General features: G+C 36.9%; 2 protein-coding genes and 1 long non-coding RNA gene across 5 annotated transcripts; 1 reads left to right on the forward strand and 2 right to left on the reverse strand.

Moving 5' to 3' along the window:
• The first annotated feature begins 36 nt into the window (after positions 1 to 36).
• On the forward strand, positions 37 to 1,141 carry Mzt1 (Mitotic spindle organizing protein 1). Its single transcript, XM_089869147.1, has 3 exons — positions 37 to 142; positions 662 to 807; positions 877 to 1,141. Exons 1-3 carry the CDS (start codon positions 94 to 96, stop codon positions 898 to 900), a joined length of 219 nt encoding a protein of 72 aa, XP_089725273.1. The 5' UTR covers positions 37 to 93; the 3' UTR covers positions 901 to 1,141.
• AP-1mu (adaptor protein complex 1, mu subunit) lies at positions 928 to 4,991 on the reverse strand. Its single transcript, XM_089869145.1, has 10 exons — positions 4,833 to 4,991; positions 4,544 to 4,700; positions 3,815 to 3,882; positions 3,476 to 3,751; positions 3,275 to 3,401; positions 1,938 to 2,080; positions 1,806 to 1,877; positions 1,572 to 1,730; positions 1,369 to 1,494; positions 928 to 1,286 (listed from the first exon to the last, which is right to left on the reverse strand). Exons 1-10 carry the CDS (start codon positions 4,872 to 4,874, stop codon positions 1,188 to 1,190), a joined length of 1,269 nt encoding a protein of 422 aa, XP_089725271.1. The 5' UTR covers positions 4,875 to 4,991; the 3' UTR covers positions 928 to 1,187.
• A 6,795-nt stretch (positions 4,992 to 11,786) lies between these two features.
• LOC149691773 (uncharacterized) lies at positions 11,787 to 19,384 on the reverse strand. 3 transcript variants are annotated; one of them, XR_016383477.1, is made up of 6 exons: positions 18,358 to 19,384; positions 17,982 to 18,029; positions 17,685 to 17,898; positions 14,485 to 14,574; positions 13,852 to 13,921; positions 11,787 to 13,102 (listed from the first exon to the last, which is right to left on the reverse strand). It is a non-coding gene; the product is annotated as an uncharacterized LOC149691773 (long non-coding RNA). The 3 variants fall into 3 exon arrangements; XR_016383475.1 differs by lacking the exon at positions 11,787 to 13,102 and adding an exon at positions 13,537 to 13,787; XR_016383476.1 differs by lacking the exon at positions 13,852 to 13,921.
• Positions 19,385 to 19,415: the final 31 nt, after the last annotated feature.

The following is a 19,415-nucleotide window of genomic DNA, read 5'->3' on the forward strand; positions in this document are numbered from 1 at the left end:
GCCAGTTTGCAACGGTTTATATATTTGTTTGTGATTGGTTAAAACCAGTCCAGCGCATGCGCGAAGCCATTTAATGTTTTTAGAAAATTCAAAATGGCTGATAGTGGCAGTAGTATATTGCAAGCTCGAGAAACATTTGAAAGTAAGTATAATTTTAAATTATAACAATTAAGAAGAATTAGATTAACTATGCAGGTTTTAAGCTTTGTTTTGATTTGATCTTGGGATTTAAAAAAATTAACGGAAGCGTAGTTACTTGCCTGTGTTTCGTAAATAAATTGCTAAGCCTCGGTTTAGACATAACGCGGGAACAGCGTGGGAAATAAGGCGGTGGCACAGGGCAAATGACCAGTTTAAAAATTAAATTGGAGGGGGAGTCAGTGGTCCACTTGACCACTAATAAAATGGAAGGGTAGCCAGAGTCCAGAAATTATATCAGGTATTTTAATAATCCACTTCTTTAGTTTAGCAGACGACGCGCCCTGGTCAATGGTCATGGACCAGTTTATTTACTCCAGACCAGGGGGGGGGGGGTCGCTGGCCCAATGTCCAGTTTTAAAAAAATCCTTATTTCCCACCCTGAGTCGCGGAATTTGAATTTTTGACAACCAAAAAGTACCAAAACATATTAGAATCAATATTTTAATTAATGTTTTAATAGCTTTGGAGCAAATATCAGAACTATTAAACACTGGTCTTGATGCGGAAACCTTAGCGGTATGCATCAGGCTATGTGAAAATGGTGTCAATCCTGAAGCACTCGCGTTTGTCATTCAGGAACTTAGGAAGGAAAATGTTAATCTGAAGGTTGTAAATTTAATTTATTTAAAAAAAAACAAGGAAGCGCAATTTTTTTCAACTGTTTTTATTCTTAAGGCTCATGACAGAGACCAGGCGTGAAAAATATATAATAAACATCGTCAAGGCTCTGCTAATTAATTTTTTATTCAAAATTGAATTATATAAATTATACACGAAGCAAAAGGGAAAAAACATGGAATGTAACGAAACTTTTTCTATGGCATAAATGTTGTATTCTTTATTTAAATTAACAAGAGAGAAAAAAAAACAACAACAACAACTCCATAATATCAATATCCTCAATTAAAAAATACAGAAATAATTAATTTTCAACCATTAATAGAGACCATTATTAATTCAAATTATACAAAAAGAAAAAATGTTTTCTATTGCGTTCTTAATTGATAATCACCATTTTGGGTGATGTACCTAACCCAAGGTAAAGCTTGGTAACCACTTTTCTCAATAATTTTTAAATAACGAACCTAAAAGTTATTAATTAATTAATTAACTTAATAACTTAAAAGAAAAACAGGATTAATTAATTAAAATCCTTTTAATTCGTACCTGAATGCCTGAAGTTGTGAAATAAGGAATTTCAAATTTGACTTGGATGGGTGGTTTGCCTTCCGTTTCTTCACTTTCAACACTTGGCAAACCAAAATGAGCTCTCATTAAATATTCCTTACCTCCCTGTGAATTTATTTAATTAATAGTTATTGATTAAGTAATAGTAATTAATCAATTAGATTAATTAATTAAAAATTAACCGGGAAGGATTTGATGGTCCAAATAATTGCATTTTGTTCAGGGGCATATTTAACACTGCCAACTGTGGTTTTAAATTTGGGTGAATCCGCATCGTGAGGCACAGGAATTACAATTTCAACATTGTTAGCGGTTGAACGTCTCTTAAACTGGCTCTTTGCCTTTTTTTTTAAAAAAAAAAAGGGTATTGTTAGAATTTGAAAGGAAAGACATATCTTCCTTTCCTTATGATTTACTTTAATCATATATTCTACTCTACTATGAGCGTGTCTCTCAATGACTGATTCAATCCAAATTAAAGGTTTCACCTTAAAAGAAGCCAAGAATGGATTAGGAACTGACATACAGTGAACAGTTGGGTATCTTACATGGGTGTTTAACCTGTAAGACATCAATTCAAACTCTCCATCAGGAGGAATGAAGGAAATTGTCCTATCATTCTCAAAACGTGATAATCTGACACATTGATGGAATTTTACATCCTCTAATTCTACAGATTTGCTTTTTCCTCCTACATTTTTTAAAGATTATCTTTAGTAGTTATTGTCCTGTTTTGGTTCTTAATTGCAGGGTTCATACAACTTTTGGAAAACAAATTTCCCTGAGATTAAATTCCAGGTTTTTTCCCCACATGATTCCCTGAGTTTTCCAGGTTTTTCCCGTATATGGAGTATTCTATGGAGCAAATGTTAACGAAGGGGGGGGGGCGAATATGACTATTACATAATCAAAGGACATCCCCGTATCTCTAATATAACCAGAGTTACGAGCCTCCAAAGTATAGTGTAATGTTAATCCTATGGAGGGGGTATGTTCACGAACATTTTGCTTAATTACTCGGCCTCTGTTTGTCGCAGTTCTACGTTTTTAGTATGGTTGGATGGGGGGTAAATTGGACTATAACATAATCAAAGGGCATCCCCGTATCTCTAATATAACCAGAGTTACGAGCCTCCAAAGTATAGTGTAAGGTTAATCCTATGGAGGATGTGTTATATTGAACATTTTGCTTAATTACTCGGCCCCTGTTTGTCGCAGTTCTACGTTTTTAGTATGGTTGGATGGGGGATAAATTGGACTATAACATACTCAAAGGACATCCCCGTATCTCTAATATAACCAGAGTTACGAGCCTCCAAAGTATAGTGTAAGGTTAATCCTATGGAGGATGTGTTATATTGAACATTTTGCTTAATTACTCGGCCCCTGTTTGTCGCAGTTCTACGTTTTTAGTATGGTTGGATGGGGGATAAATTGGACTATAACATACTCAAAGGACATCCCCGTATCTCTAATATAACCAGTTACGAGCCTCCAAAGTATAGTGTAAGGTTAATCCTATGGAGGATGTGTTATATTGAACATTTTGCTTAATTACTCAGCCCCTGTTTGTCGCAGTTCTACGTTTTTAGTATGGTTGGATGGGGGATAAATTGGACTATAACATACTCAAAGGACATCCCCGTATCTCTAATATAACCAGAGTTACGAGCCTCCAAAGTATAGTGTAAGGTTAATCCTATGGAGGATGTGTTATATTGAACATTTTGCTTAATTACTCGGCCCTTCCCTGTTTGACGCAAATTTCCCTAAATTTTACTAAGAATTCGAAATTTCCCTGAGGTTTTTTTCAACAATTTATTTCCCTGATTTTTCCAGGTTTGTATGAACCCTGTTTAAAGACACTTCTACTCCATTATCTTACTTCCAGTGCTCTCAAACAACACTTTATCATTTAAACCTAACCGCAATTCTGGCATACCGGACAAATACACTCTCATTTTAATACAACCAACTATTTCACTTCTTAATACGTTTCCACTGGCATTGGCCTATTATAAAAGATGCATAGTAAAACAATGAATCCCTTAATTAATTTAAGCCTAAAAAATACTGAAATAAATACCAATAAATTGACTGATTCAATCACATCGAGGAAAACTTCATTCTTGCGATATTTAATGCCTTCCGATCTCCAAGAAACTGCATTTGTAACGGCCATTGGTGGACGCGGTTGGATTTCCATTTTGTGACTCTCTTGAGTAATATACTCTTGGAGAATTTTGCTATCAGTCGTTTGAGGATACCCAAAGTCCATTAACTCATCTAAGAGCTCGTAAATGACAACAAAATTGTCTCTGATACTTTCTTCTTCGAGTTCTTTGAAGTATTCTATGAATACCTAATAATTTTTAAGCCATAAATAAGACTGTTCAACAAAATGTTTCATATATTTGATATTAACCTGGACAATTTTATGTAGAAAAACAAAAACCAATGCAACATTTGCATTTTTCTTGGTTGTGGCGACCACTGGTATGTATGGAATTAAAGTATTAATGCCTTTGCAACGTAAGATATTAGACTTTTAAGCCAGTGCCAAACATGGGGTGTTTAGGGAGCTCCAAACAGCTATTTAATAGAGTAGTGGCACTCCATGTTAACTACCCATAGAGCTTAATACACTCGAAGGCAAGTAGGTGCCATTACTCTATAGGGAGCTAACAGTTCTGACCATGAAACGTCACACCCTTCTATCTCTTACTGGAGTTTCATCCCCCCTAAAGGTTGGAAACAGTATTCTACGCGCAAAAATGCCAACCAGAGGGGGGCTGCGTGACGTCAGACTACCTCTTCCCCCTAGCCAGTTGTTAGCTCCCTATAGAGTAATGGCAGCCCTCTGCCTTCGACTGTATTAATCTCTATGGGGAAATAACATGGGGTGCCATTAGTCTATTGCTAAATCACAGTAGTGGGGATGATGAACATGAACACCGCGACAAAATGTGAAGATTTTGGTACTCGGCAAATACCGCGTGTTTAGCAACAGGTTTAAGAACGATACAATACAGTAAAGATTATAATAAAAGACTAGTTTACGAAGAAATACTCATGTTTACCATGAGTATTTCTTCGTAAACTAGTCTTTTATTATAATATTTTTACCATGGCAAAAGTAAAGTTTAATATTTACAGTAAAGATTGTTATATTTGATATAGGTGAAAGTAATTCCGTTATTTTGCAATATGGGGTTCATACACCCTTCTTCTTCTTTCTCCATTAAAAGGGTCAAAAACTTGTCTACTGATGTCATATCGATATCCCCCCGATAATTTCGGGATATTAGGACCTTTAAATGATTTTAATTTACTTAATTAGAAAAATTGGGATGTGGCACCCTTATTTGTGTATATGGATTTTGTTTTGGTTTTATAAGAATTATGCACCCTAAAAACTCAAATTTTGTTAAAAAAATACTTACCTTGCCTTTTAAATCTAAAATATATATCGCTGAAGCCGACATTTTGATTATTTTTGAATTAATTTAATCGAAATTAAGTTCATAGAAAGCCGACACCATTCGCCACCGGGCCCTTTGCAATTTTCACCTCTCTAGTACCATAGCCCACTCGATCACGCGCAACACGACGCAATCTGCTCGCGCTATAGAAGCCCGTTCAAAGAATTGGATAAGCCCGACTTTTGAAGAAAATTCAAAGGAACCCAAATTTAACAGTAAGTTCTATGGTACGAGGTAGGTTTTTTTGGCAAGATCCTTTGACCTATTCATCCAAATGACCTGAAATTTTAATGAGACGTGTGTTTTGACATGTTTTATTATACTGAAAAGGATTCAAGCTTCTGGAGTGGATAGTTTTTTATATAAAAAATTTCCAGTCAAAATGACTGAACAAGAAGCGATATCTAGTTTACAAGAAAACTAGATATCGCTTCTTGGACTGAATATATCTTCGGATCGACTGGTCCCAAGGTTCTTATGTCCAAAAATTTTAAATAGAGGTGTGTTACAATCTATTCTATTATACTAAAAAGGATTCAAGCTTTTAGAATGAATAGTTTTTAAGGTTAAAATTGTAAATTCAGTATTTAATCCTCAATATCGTTGGATTAAATGGTCCAAATGTCCTGAAATTTGAATTAGAGGTGCGTTACAACATATGGCGCCCAACATATTCTATTCTATTAAAGAATAAAGCTTTTAGAGTCGATAGATTTTTTGAATAAAAATTAATTTCCAATGTCAAAATTGTAACTTCAGTATTGGTAAAAAACCAAGATTTAGTGGAGAGATAGTTTTAAATAATACCAGAAGGGGATAATAGAAGAAGGATGACACTCTGTATCATCTTAATACTGGAGTTACGTAACGTCATTCTTCCCAGGTTCACCCTATTTGTTTACTTTCCCGCTCAACAAACTTCAGATGGGCATCGCACCGTTCTAGAGTGAATTCTATAATTGTTTGACACTAAATCCCCAGCAATCAACCCACAAACCTCGTCTTAAATTGAGGTGGGACAAAAATCCACAAGCGCGTCTTTCGTAATAGTTAAACGCTAATAGAGTAATGATGAGGGAACTATTTATCGCGTATGTGATTCGGTATAGTAACCTTGCTCCAAATGTTCCGATGTTGGGAAGAATGACGTTACACTTACCCAGCTTTGTGGTACACTTCTCTCAAAGAGATGGATTATATACTTCTGCTAATACTACTACTATTATGCTCGTACCGCTTTTATATCCTTTCCGTCTCTCTCTTGGATACGGATTAAAAATTAATGCATTAAAAATGACATCGAACATGCAAGTATCGCTGCGAGGAAGCTTTATTTCTTCTTGGCCCTCCTTGACAACAAAGTATTATCAGAAGTATATAATACTACTTCGCGATTGGTGGGAGGGGATTATTTCCAATTATTCTTAAAATCTGAATCTAATTTGAGGTTCATTTTCATCATCTCCTTAACATTAATAAAGAAAAATTACATTGGGTCTAACGTACTCTTGTGGTTTAGTTCTGTACCGGTTAGTTTTACCAGAAGTATATAATATTTCTCTTTGAGAGAAGTGTACCACAAAGCTGGGTAAGTGTAACGTCATTCCTCCCAACATCGGAACATTTGGAGCGAGGTTACTAAACCGAATCACATACGCGATAAATAGTTCCCTCATCATTACTCTATTAGCGTTTAACTATAGAGCTATCTCAGTTGTGACGTCAGTGCCTAGGAAAAACGTTACGCGCTTAGCTTTGCCAGTTGGCGGCCATGTTTGGTACCGCTTTAGTTCTATAGAGTGCTGTCAGAAGCGCCGGTGTGACGTCACCCATGCTGTTTTCCCATAAAGAAAAAACGGTAACTGTCATGGCCGCCCATTGCTGAAGGCAGACTCGTGACGTTTAACCTTGGATCTGACGTCATAACTGACAGCACTCTATGGGCAAATAACATGGGTGACGTCACACTAAGGCTTATGAGATAGCTCTATTAGGAAAGACGCGCTTGTGGATTTTTGTCCCACGTCAAGACTAGGTTTGTGGGTGAACAGCACATTCAAATAAATAAATAAATAAATAAATAAATAAAATAAATAAATAAATTAATAATAAATTGCTGGCCCTGGGGATTTAGTTCCAAACAATTATAGAATTCACAATAGCACGGTGTGATGCCCATCTGAAGTTTGATGAGCGGGAAAGTAAACAAAAAGGGTGAACCTGGGAAGAATGACGTTACGTAACTAAAGTATTAAGAGGATACAGAGTGTCATCCTTCTCCTATTATCCCCTTCTGGTTTTAGTAATTAAATTAGTAACTTGAAAAAAAAATGCTAAATACAAAGGAAAATATTACATTCACAAAAGAGAATTACTAGAATTAAAATATTTAATAGTGAGATTGAAGTAGTTTATAGTGTCACCGAGGGGCTTAACACTCACGCATTCTGGCCTTAGTGTAGAAAAGCGCAACTTGGGAGAGCTAATTTATTTTTAAATCCATCCACCGGACTGAAACAATGGTTCGGAAGTTATTTTGGTTTATTAATTGGTCTTAGTTCCAAGGTAATTATTTAGCAACTCTGGGTTTTGTAAACAAATAATTTTAATACGAAGTTATAACAAGACGACCCAAGGGCTGGGCTCGTAATAGTAGCCACATCGTTCCGTACTTAACAGGCGTACAAAAAATTTTAGTGAACAGCCCCTCGATGCGCTCCCTTAGTTGTTTTGGAATGATTTTACTTCTGTTATAATTATAATAGTGTGACACGAACGAAAAACGTGAGTGAGTACCCCCACGATGCGCATCCTTTAACAGTGGTAAAACGAAATACCCGTAAATACCCATTAAAAGAAGTACAGAAAATGAGAGTGAATAGCCCCTCCATGCCCTAGCAAAAAATAATAACCCTTAATCCTTACTTCAATAAATTTACTTACGTTATAATTGAAATATCTGGAGCCCCAAGCTAGTACTCTCTTTTAAAATTCTTCTCGATTTGTGGAGAAATAGACGTAACTTCTTAGAATGAACACCACATTAACAAAATTCTAAATATAACGTCGGTATTTACTTGCTTTTGCTTCTTAAAAATTCCCCTCGATTTCTTTGAATTTCGAAATAGGGAGCGGGATTAAAAGCGTGAAACCCTTTTTGTCGACGGGTGACAGGAATTTTAAAGGGAGTGTTAAACCTTCCATTTAAATTAAGGCAATGCCATATTCCCTCTCATATTCCTCTCTCTCGCTTTAAATATATCGAGCAAACGTAAAACACAATTCTCAATGCTTAACTTTGCTAGTACAAATAAATCCAATGCTTAAACTAACTATTATAACTCCCTTCCTTTTAAAATACACGAACGAAAAATATCACCTCACCCAAATTCTCTCTCATTTACTCTCCCTTCAATGACGATCGAAAAATTTTATACTACCTAAGGCAGTTCTCTTTCACGACGCCACCACCACCACCACCGCCAACAACAGGCCAGGTCAAACTAAGACCCACATCGTAATGTTCATCATACGATGTGGCTAAAAAATGGATGAAGTTACAATGACCATTCGGGTCCAGCGACATTGGTTAGGTATAAATTTCGCCCTTAGGCAGGTGACCATTCGGCTCCCACGACAAGGTATATAGCAAAGAGGAGTGTGCAAAATTTTAGCCACATCGTATAATGTACATCTACAATGAGGCTCTTAGTTTGAACAGCCCTGTTGTAGTAGCACTCGACGTAGTTCCACCTTTGGTAGTATAAAATTTTTCGTTCGTCATTGAAGGGAGAGTGAGGATTGTATTCCAAAAGGATGGGGATTATAATAGTATGTTTAAGCATTGCATTAAATTGTACTAGTCAGGTTGTGAATTATGTTTTACGTTTGTTCTATTTAAAGCGAGAGAGAGAGGATTATGGTATTGCCTTAATTTAAAATTTCTGTCACCCGTCGACAATAAGGATTTCACGCCTCTTTCAAAATTCAAAGAAATCAAGGAAAATTTTTAAAAAGCAAAAGCAAGTATATGCTGACGTTATATTGAGAATAGTCTTAAGCCGGTGTTAATTATTAGAAGTTACGTGTATTTCTCCACAAATCGAGAAGAATTTGAAAGGAAAGTACTAGCTTGTGGCCCCGGATATTACAATTTTAACGTAAGTAAATTTATTCAAGTAAGGATTAAGGGTTATGATTTTTTGTTAGGGCATCGATTTTTTTGCACTTCTTTTAATAAGTTTTTAGTTTTACCACTGTTAAAGGATGCACATCGTGGGGGTACTCACTCACGTTTTCCCTTCGTGTCACACTATTATAATTATAACAGAAGTAAACTATTTAAGTAATAATTTTAAAACAGTTAAGGAGCTAGTCACTGTACTCCTGTTAAGTACGGTACGATGTGGCCACTATTATGAGCCCTGCCCTTGGGTCGTCTTGTTACAAGGTAGTTTTCATTTTATGAAGATCTTCTCTCTCTTAGGTAGCGAATCATCTTCGAGCTTTCTGCGGTAAACGTGTATTAGTTTTCGGGCACTTGGTGGTATTTTTGGGGACGTTCCCCTTTCGCTGGCTCGAGAGAGAAGATCTCCAGGATTACAGTTTAACAAAGCTTGTTTTACAAATACAAAGGTTATTTTTTGGTTACTTTTATGGGTTGGTCGCTTTAGAAATTGAAAGTTCAAGGTTTTTACTTTTGTTATTTTTGTATTCAAAGTTGGGTGGGGTGTTTTTTTTATTATTGTTCACTTTCACTTGCATATTTTTCTTTTATATGCTTAATTTTCACAATTATCTTATTTCATAAAAACACGTAAATTACTTTCCTAATTTTTCAACACTCGGTGTCGGTGACTTTACGCACTTCCTATCTGGACGCAAAAGCGTAATGCTACGTTTTGCCACCAAATACCCTGGTTTTCCATCCTAACAACCTCGTTTTCCACCGTAGGATATTAGCGTGGAAAAACAGTGGAAATTCTAAGCCGATTAAAATTTGTTAATAATAGAAATTTTCTTATTATTTTCAGTACCTGGACTCAACACTCGGAAGTTACGCGTTTATAAAAATATTCTTATTATTTTCATTATTAATCTTTTTAATAAAATCTAATGTATCAATGAAATATATTACAAAAAAAACTTGCATTAATATTTATAAAATATTATTTGATAAAATTATTTCTATTTATAAGTTTATTAATTATAGTTATGGCGTCAAATAATAAAAAGAATAAAAGTCTTTAAACCAAAGTTATAATGAATGATTACCCCATTTTTAAAAAGTATTTTAATTACAAATTTTTATTAAGTCCGAATGTATCTGATGGAATATATTTCGAAATAAAATATTGCATTGATATTTATAAGTCTGCCTGATAAATTTATTTTTACTTGTAAGCTTACTAATTATATTTAGTGACTAAGGTATAGAAACTCGCTTCATACCTCTGAATTAGAGTATGATTAAAGTGCTTGCTCAACATAGTAGAGCCGTCAGTCGAGTATGAATATTTTGAATACAGTTTCAAAGTTTTAATGAATGATTTTATTCGAAGTGCATTGCACTGAAGCGTGTCGTAGCAGCCACGTAAAACAAACAAACTAATGCTTTAACTAGTGCTGGTTACATAACTGTGTGTTTGCTTATGTGTGTGGTATTGAACGGATTAAAGGTTGCGTCTGGATTACGAGTAATTATCGAGGGGCTACTCACTAAAAACTCGTTAGTGATTTTAAACGGGATAGGGATTTGGGGTTACTTAGGGGCTATGGGTTATTATTATTATTAATATTAACGGATAATTAAGCATTAACACATTTGCCACCAGGGGCGCTGTATACGTAGTTACGTATTTACTGACATCTAAAACATGATAAAATTCTGCTAGACATTCGTGTAAGCAATAGATAGTTCATAAATTGCCGCCAGGGGTGCTGTATACGTAGTTACGTATTTACTGACATCTAAAACATGATAAAATTCTGATAGACATTCGTGTAAGCAATAGATAGTTCATAAATTGCCGCTAGGGGCGCTGTGTACGTAGTTACGTATTTACTGACATCTAAAGCATGGTAAATTTTTGCTATGACGTCATATCCGGTGACGTGGCCAACGACGTAATATCCGGTGACGTGACCAATGACGTCAAATCCGATGACGTGATCAATGACGTCATATTCGGTGACGTGTCATGACGTCATATCCGGTGACGTGTCATGACGTCATATCCGGTGACGTCACCTATGATGTCATATCCGGTGACGTCAGCTATGACGTCAACGAGGTAATTGACTTGTGACGTCACGACAGATGTTAATAGTAATAGGTAATGACTATCCATTCAGTATACCTAGCGTTCATTCAGTTAGGCCTAGCGTTCATTCATTTAGGCCTAGCGTTCATTCATTTAGTAGGCCTAGCGGTCTTCAGCTATTTGAATTTCGTGCCTGGAATATGGCGCACCCGAGTCCTAGCATAGGACCTTTTAGCGCCACCGCAACGTTGGAAATTTACTTAGTTGATCGTTCCGGGTCAGCCGGCTCATTTGATGCCTGGAAGCTGTCGAGGAAAGTCGCTTGGAAAACCCTCTCCCATTCAGCTGATCGATACGGGTCATCCAGTTCATTCGTTCCCGCAAGCCGTCGAGGAAAGTCGCTTGGAAAAACCTCAGCTGATCGTGACCCCGGCTTTTGAAGTTGATTCTTGATCGTTCCGTCATTTCTCTGATCGTTTTTGCCGAGGATGCAAGCTGAATTCGAAGCTCTTCAACGTACTTGGCGGCCATTGCTTGGCCTCGTGGTGCTTTAACAGTCCGTAAGCCTAACTTTATAATAATCCAAACTCATCTAGCCCCCCTTAAATTATTTATTTTATTTCAAGTGTTTAAATTAATTACGTAGTGTTAAATGTTAGTGAATTTTATTTATTTATTAAAAATAAAGTACCACAAATAAAACTTTACAATGAGATGCTGGAAAAGAGAGAATCCCTTAATAATTAGTTTAGGGCCTATTATTATTAGCTATTAAAAGGGGTACGTAATTAATTTAGATATAACGCGACAGATTTTCTGAGATCAGGTCCCGCCGAGAGAATTTTAGAACACGAGGCCAGCTGCCCTAAGCCAAAATTAAGCCTTGTCCCATTTAAACCCTAGTTATTTACGGGGTCTGTCTGTGGGAATAGTTTTAAAATAAATAGCGGGTTTTCCTAAAATTAGTTTAGAGCTATTGTTAATTAATTAAGAGACAAAGCGTCAGTTTCTAAAATAAAGTTCCGCGGAGAGAATTTTTAGACACGTGGACAGTTGCCCTAAGCCTTTTCCAATTTAAACCCTAGTTATTTACGGGGTCTGTCTGTGGGAATAGTTTTAAAATAAATAGTTAGTAGGTTTTCTAAAATTAGTTTAGGGGCTATTGTTAATTATTTTGGAGACAAAGCGACAGATTTTCGAAAATAAAGTTCCGCAGAGATAATTTTAAGACACGAGGACAGTTGCCCTAAGCCTAAGTTAAGTTTTGTCCCATTTCGACTCAAGTTATTATTTATGGGTTCTACCTGTGGAAATAGTTTTAAATAAATAAATGGCACATTTAATAAACTTAACTTAGGGGATATTTTAAATTATGAAGATATTATAAGGGGCACGCAATTAAATTTAAATAAATGGTAGTTTTCCCAAAATTAGTTTAGGGGATATTTTAAATTATTTTCATTATTAAATTACATAATTTAATTTAAAATGAAATGTAAGGTTTCCCTAAAATTATTTTCTATCCAATTATGGGAAGTAATTAGTTAGCCAGAGCATTTATTTAAGGATGGGAATCACGGTAGTCAACCTTTCTTTAATTAGGGTGGCAATTGGACTTTCTCTCTAAATTTAGTAGCGAGTTTTTTAATTAGGGATCGCCCAAAAGTAGGCAATGGTTTAAGATGTGTTATTAACATTTTTTCATTTATAGATGCAGCTGATATTCTTGGATTTTTCTGTCGCTGGTCATTATATGTATCTTTCCCGATGACTGGTCATTCCGAGACTTATCATTCCTGATGACATCTTCTGTTGGATTGACGTTGCACGATGACTTCCGCTGTTCTGGACTTGCTATGTATCATTCCCGATGACAAGCTTTGTTGGATTCCGTTACACGATGTCTTCTTCCGGACTTGGCAATCTCTCTCAACATTCGAGTCGAAGTTACGTAGAAAATCATCGAAGCTAGAAGACACAAAATTACACTTCTTTACTTGAAAATTTTACATGTAACCACTTATTTTAGTTTTTTTGCTTGCCATTTTATATGTAACTACTTATTATTTTTTTCGCGTTCAAACTTTAACTTAAATAACTCTTTAATATTTTTTTTGTTCGAAATGTTTGTAAACACTTGGTTTTTTTGTTTCTAATTGAATAAATTTTGCCTTAAACCTCGTTCTTTCTTTTCTTTAAATTTTTACGATACTAGACTTGGCTTCAATTTTTTAATGTCTGGACTTGGGGAGGTTTTTTTGACCCCTTTTAGGCTTATTTTTTAATAAAATAGAACAAAAAACACGTAAAAAAATTTTTTACAAAAAAAATTGATTTTTTATGACTAATTTATAAAAAAATAAAAAAATATTAAAAAAATCAATAAAAAAGCATAAAAAAGGTAAAAAAAAACTACCCCAAGTGTTTTTCGACTATTTTTGTTCCTTCCCCAATATCGAAACTTAAATTTTAAACTTAAGCTACCACCCCCAAAGTAAGCCTTGCGAGCCTAATTTAAATTTAACATGTCCCTGTTCAACTCGGGAATTATTAAATTTAAACTAAAGCCCGCTGTGGAGCCCCCAAAACCAGGAAACTTCGTCCTTAGCATGGGATTTCCAATGAAAGTCCACTCGCAGACGTCCAATTCTTCCTGCGCAAGAAAAATTCGAATTAGTATATGGAAAAAGGCACACGAATAACTTGAAATTAATTACCTTAATACGAAAATCCACTCGAGTATTCTCGCATGATGCGACGTTAAAGGTTCCGGCATAAGACAAATGACTATTATTTGGCAAATAAATGGCACACTCTTAACATTAATAGGGAAACAATACCATAAAAAGCTAAGCCTCGCCTTAAACCCGCTTAAAATCGTGTTTACTTTTAAAGGAGAAAGCGTATAAGCAACCTTCTACCTTGAACCTAAATCAGAAATTTATTTAGATCCTACAAAACTCCCTCAACGAGTTGCCAAACGCTTTTCCTCTAAAAATATAATTAAAACCATAAACTAGATACCTTAATACCGCAAAGGGAATCTCACCCTTGAAATCCTGATTACGCGTTCATTATTCTTAAAAGGGAGGGCTCGGACCAGTGTTCACCTATTCCATAAGTAAGATTTTATTTATGTCCTGGCAAAAAGAAAAATCCCTAAAAATTAAAGGACACAGCGCTTCCCTTCTAACAATAAATAGAATAATAAATAATAAACTAAATACCCTAATAATTGCCTAAATGTCTCACACGCTGTCTAAATAGTTTCGGTAATGAGATTCCCTTTCAACGGATAAAATCAAAGTGTAGATCCGAATTAAGAATGGAATAGTACTGGGTTTATTGACCTGATTAATTTTAGGTGCCATTTTTTGCCAAATAAATAGTTATTCATTCTAGAATCCAACATAAATTGATCCTTTGGAAACGCATGATAGCTATAAAAAATAAAATTCAAACAATCAAATACAAATTAAAATTATTATCAACTTAAATACCACAAGTATTTTCAGGGCCGGATTAAGCAATTTTGCACCCAGGAGCCGAGATAATGCGCGCCCCCTCAAGTCGAAAAACAAAAGGAACAGGAAATGTTGCTAAGGGGGGAATAGTTTTAACTTGATGTGCCCCCAACAAGCGTTGCGTCCGTGGGCCAGTATCCCCTCGCCCCCCAATCCAAACTGGCTCTGACTAAAACAGGGTTCGTACAAAATTTTTGGAATGAAATTCCCTGACTTTTCCAGGTTTTCCCTGACTAAATTCCACAAATTTCCCTGACCATATGCAATAACTTACAAGGCGTAAATATATGAAAACCAATCTAAATTCACTCGAATCATTTTTGAACGAGTTGTCATTGTTATAAAGATAAGCCAATTAATTCGTTTAAATTTAACCATAAGTAAATCATAAACATCCGGAGCGAGCGCAGCGAGCTCCGCGAATTTGGGGTTCTGCTCAAGTCTCAGACAACACTTTTTTGGTCACCCTTATACTGTTATCCAGACTATCAATTTCCCACCAATATATTTTTCCCTGACATTTCCCTGACTTTTTAGGCACATTTTCAATTTCCCTGACTTTTCCCTGACCTTTTAGGCCCACTTTCAATTTCCCTGACTTTTCCAGGTTTTCCAGGTCGTGTACGAACCCTGTAAAACAAATTTGGGTGTAAAGCTATTCCTATGGAGGGTCTGTTTATGAACATTTTTCTCAATTACTCGGCCCCTTTTCACTCGATCCCCAAGATTTTAGTATGGTTGGATGGGGCGGGGGGGGGGGGACAAATAGGACTAAAACATACTCAAAGGGCATCTTCCCATATCTAGTAGAACCAGTTACGAGCCTCCAAAGTTGGGTGTAATGCTATTCCTATGGAGAGTCTGTTTATGAACATTTTTCTCAATTACTCGACCCCTTTTTACTCGATCCCCAAGATGAACATTTTTCTCAATTACTCGACACCTTATTACTCGATCCCCAAGATTATAGTACGGTTGGATTGGGGGGGGCAAACAGGACTAAAACATACTCAAAGGGCATCTTCACATATCTAGTAGAACCAGAGTTACGAGCCCCCAGAGTTGGGTGTAATGCTATTCCTATGGAGAGTCTGTTTATGAAGATTTTTCTCAAATACTCGGCCCCTTTTACTCGATCCCCAAGATTTTAGTATGGTTGGAAGGGGGGGGGCAAACAGGACTAAAACATACTCAAAGGGCATCTTCCCATATCTAGTAGAACCAGAGTTACGAGCCCCCAGAGTTGGGTGTAATGCTATTCCTATGGAGAGTCTGTTTATGAACATTTTTCTCAATTACTCGGCCCCTTTTCACTCGATCCCCAAGATTTTAGTATGGTTGGATGGGGCGGGGGGGGGGGGACAAATAGGACTAAAACATACTCAAAGGGCATCTTCCCATATCTAGTAGAACCAGAGTTACGAGCCTCCAAAGTTGGGTGTAATGCTATTCCTATGGAGAGTCTGTTTATGAACATTTTTCTCAATTACTCGACCCCTTTTTACTCGATCCCCAAGATGAACATTTTTCTCAATTACTCGACACCTTTTTACTCGATCCCCAAGATGAACATTTTTCTCAATTACTCGACACCTTATTACTCGATCCCCAAGATTATAGTACGGTTGGATGGGGGGGGCAAACAGGACTAAAACATACTCAAAGGGCATCTTCACATATCTAGTAGAACCAGAGTTACGAGCCCCCAGAGTTGGGTGTAATGCTATTCCTATGGAGAGTCTGTTTATGAACATTTTTCTCAAATACTCGGCCCCTTTTACTCGATCCCCAAGATTTTAGTATGGTTGGAAGGGGGGGGGGGCAAACAGGACTAAAACATACTCAAAGGGCATCTTCACATATCTAGTAGAACCAGAGTTACGAGCCCCCAGAGTTGGGTGTAATGCTATTCCTATGGAGAGTCTGTTTATGAACATTTTTCTCAATTACTCGGTCCCTGTTTACTCGATCCCCAAGATTTTAGTATGGTTGGAAGGGGGGGGGCAAACAGGACTAAAACATACACAAAGGGCATCTTCCCATCTCTAGTAGAACCAGAGTTACGAGCCCCCAGAGTTGGGTGTAATGCTATTCTTATGGAGGGGTATGTTAGTGAACACTTTCCTCAATTAATTTGCCCCTTTTTACTCGATCGCCAAAATTTTAGTATGGTTGGATGGGGAACTCAATGCACCCCCAACAAGCCTTGCGCCCGGGGGGCCAGAGCCCCTCAGCCCCAATTTCAAATATTTAAAATAAGTTCGACATAAATGTGAATCACGAGTAGTGTGTGCGTGCACAACTCCCCAAAATAAACTTAGGCTATGTTTTCTACAAACAAGCTTAAGCTGGTTTTTATGGGCATATCGGTGGAATAATATCTTTTCCCGTGACCCCTTGTGGGGGCGATAGAAGGGGCATCAGAAAAATAAGTTTGATTAGGGGAGTTTAAGATTTTGAACAAGCTTAAAAGGTCAAAATATTTGCGACGCGTTGTTAGGGAAGACCAACCAAGAGTAGAAAGTCGTACTTCCATTGGTAGGTGTCGGAGTCTAGTTGGGATTCGGGAGAGACAACCCTGGATATTGTCTAGATACTTAATATCGATAGCGCAATGGGGGTTCCAGATCTGGCAACCAAACTCAAGAATAGGGTGAATGTAACTGTGGCAAAGTTGAGTAAGAAGTTCGGTTGTGATTCCCGAAAAATTTGCTTTGACAGTGCCAATTAAGTCTCGGGCATGACCACAGATTTTTTGTGTATGGGAATGGAATTTTAGGTTGTGGTCTATTTCTACACCTAACTCACGGCATTCATTGACACGTTTTATATTTTGGCCGCAAGTAAATAAGGGGACATCAAAGCTAGGTCTGATGGGGAATTTTGTAAAGTTAGGACTAATGATTTGGTTAAGGATAAATTTTCCTTTCATATTTTCCACTTGTAAGGCTTAATTTTCATTCAGTTGCGATAAAAGTTTGGTATTTAATCTAAATTAACCCTTAATATATATATAAAATATTTACCTGGAAAGATCTCTGTAGCCACCACCGAAAAAGGCAACAGCTTGAAGCTTCCGACCAACTCCTCAAAAGACATGGGATACTAAGCCTTGGTCGTAGTAACACATGATGGGAGAGTGCAGCACTGCCAACGGCAACGAGGTCCCGGATACTAAGCCTTGGTCGTAATCACCGAACGTATTTGGCACGCTTAAGCATAAATTTTCCACTTGCGACGCTTAATTTTCGATCGGTTGCGGTAAAACATTGGTATTTAATCCAAATTAACCCTTAAAATATAAATAAAATGAAAATATTTACCAGCAAAGATCGCACAGAAAATCGCTGCAGCCAGTTGTCTCGGAAAACCTTGAAGGAGAGAGGAATGGAGTGGAAACCCCCATACCTCTAGCGTTGCCTGTGTACCCCCACCTACGGCACCATAGTCCTACCAGCATCCTCAGCGGTTAGGTAGGGTCGTACGTCACTCGTACCGGACGAAATTGTAAAGGGCGCTCCCTCTATCTTAAAAATAGAAGCTAGTTCTCATACAAATAAAACGGCGCTACGCGGCAGCACTTAGCAATCGCCTACCGAAAGGTAGGGGCGTGCGCGAGGTACACTGGGAGAGATATGGTGCCGCAGGTCGCCCATCATCATTTCCAATCCATCTCAACTCCCTTATCCCTGGGAAAACACCCCAAAAAGAACCCAGAATGAAAAGGCTTATTCGTTCCAAACATGGACCGCTAGATGGCGCTGCTGAAGTTAGGCAGACTTCAAAATATGGCGGGAGCGTGCGTTTCAATTTTATTGGGTTTTTTTTGATATAATTAATAATTTAGTTAATTATAATTTAATAATGTCTTCTAAACAGCCCAAAACACTTCTCTCTACTTTAAAAAGGTGGAACCGGAGTTTATGGATTCCTACACCTGAAAGAAACACACTATAAACATGTTTGTCTAATAGGTCGAAACCTGAAATCATAATTAAACTAATTCCTATGAAACTTAATTAGTTTTACAGGGGACCCAGTTTTACGTGGCAAATCAACTCCAGTTGATCTAAATCAAATAAAAGTTCTGAAATTAAAAGTGTAAGATATTCCAAAATCTGTTTTTGGCCTAATTATTCCTGTTCATAATTAGATACTTGGTAAAATAAAAATAATAATGGAGAAAGAAGATGCTATAGAGCTATTTCAGAAGCCTTAGTGTGACGTCACCCATGCTATTTGCCCATAGAACCAAAGCGGTACCAAACATGGCCGCCGACTGCCAAAGCTAAGCCCGTGACGTTTTACCTAGGCACTGACGTCACAACTGAGATAGCTCTATTGGTTTAGCCGCCCCACAAATATTGTGTTCTGTGTGAATAATCGGATTGCAATACACGTCTAAATGCTATCAGAAATTTCACCTAAAATGGTTCAATCGCGAGAGATGCGAGTCTTGAAGTCTTCCCTCCGATAATGACAGTGGTCAATAATACCAGAAGTAATATAAGAAACCTCCCTACTATAAGTACTGAATTTACAATTTTGATTAAAAAAAACTATTGAGTCCAAAAGCTTGAATCCTTTTTAGAATAATAAAACACGTCAAAACACACGTCTCATTAAAATTTCAGGTCATTTGGATGAATAGGACAAAGGATCTGTCCAAAAATCCTACCTCCGCCCATAGAACTTAATGTTAATTTAGGGTTCCTTCGAACTTCCCGCCGATTGAATGGGCTTCTATAGCGCGAGCA

The sequence above is a fragment of the Phalangium opilio genome, unplaced genomic scaffold (assembly GCF_054372755.1).
Source record: "Phalangium opilio isolate 3A_F unplaced genomic scaffold, DU_Popi_V2 ptg000025l_1, whole genome shotgun sequence".
In the NCBI taxonomy this organism is placed as follows: Eukaryota; Metazoa; Arthropoda; class Arachnida; order Opiliones; family Phalangiidae; genus Phalangium; species Phalangium opilio.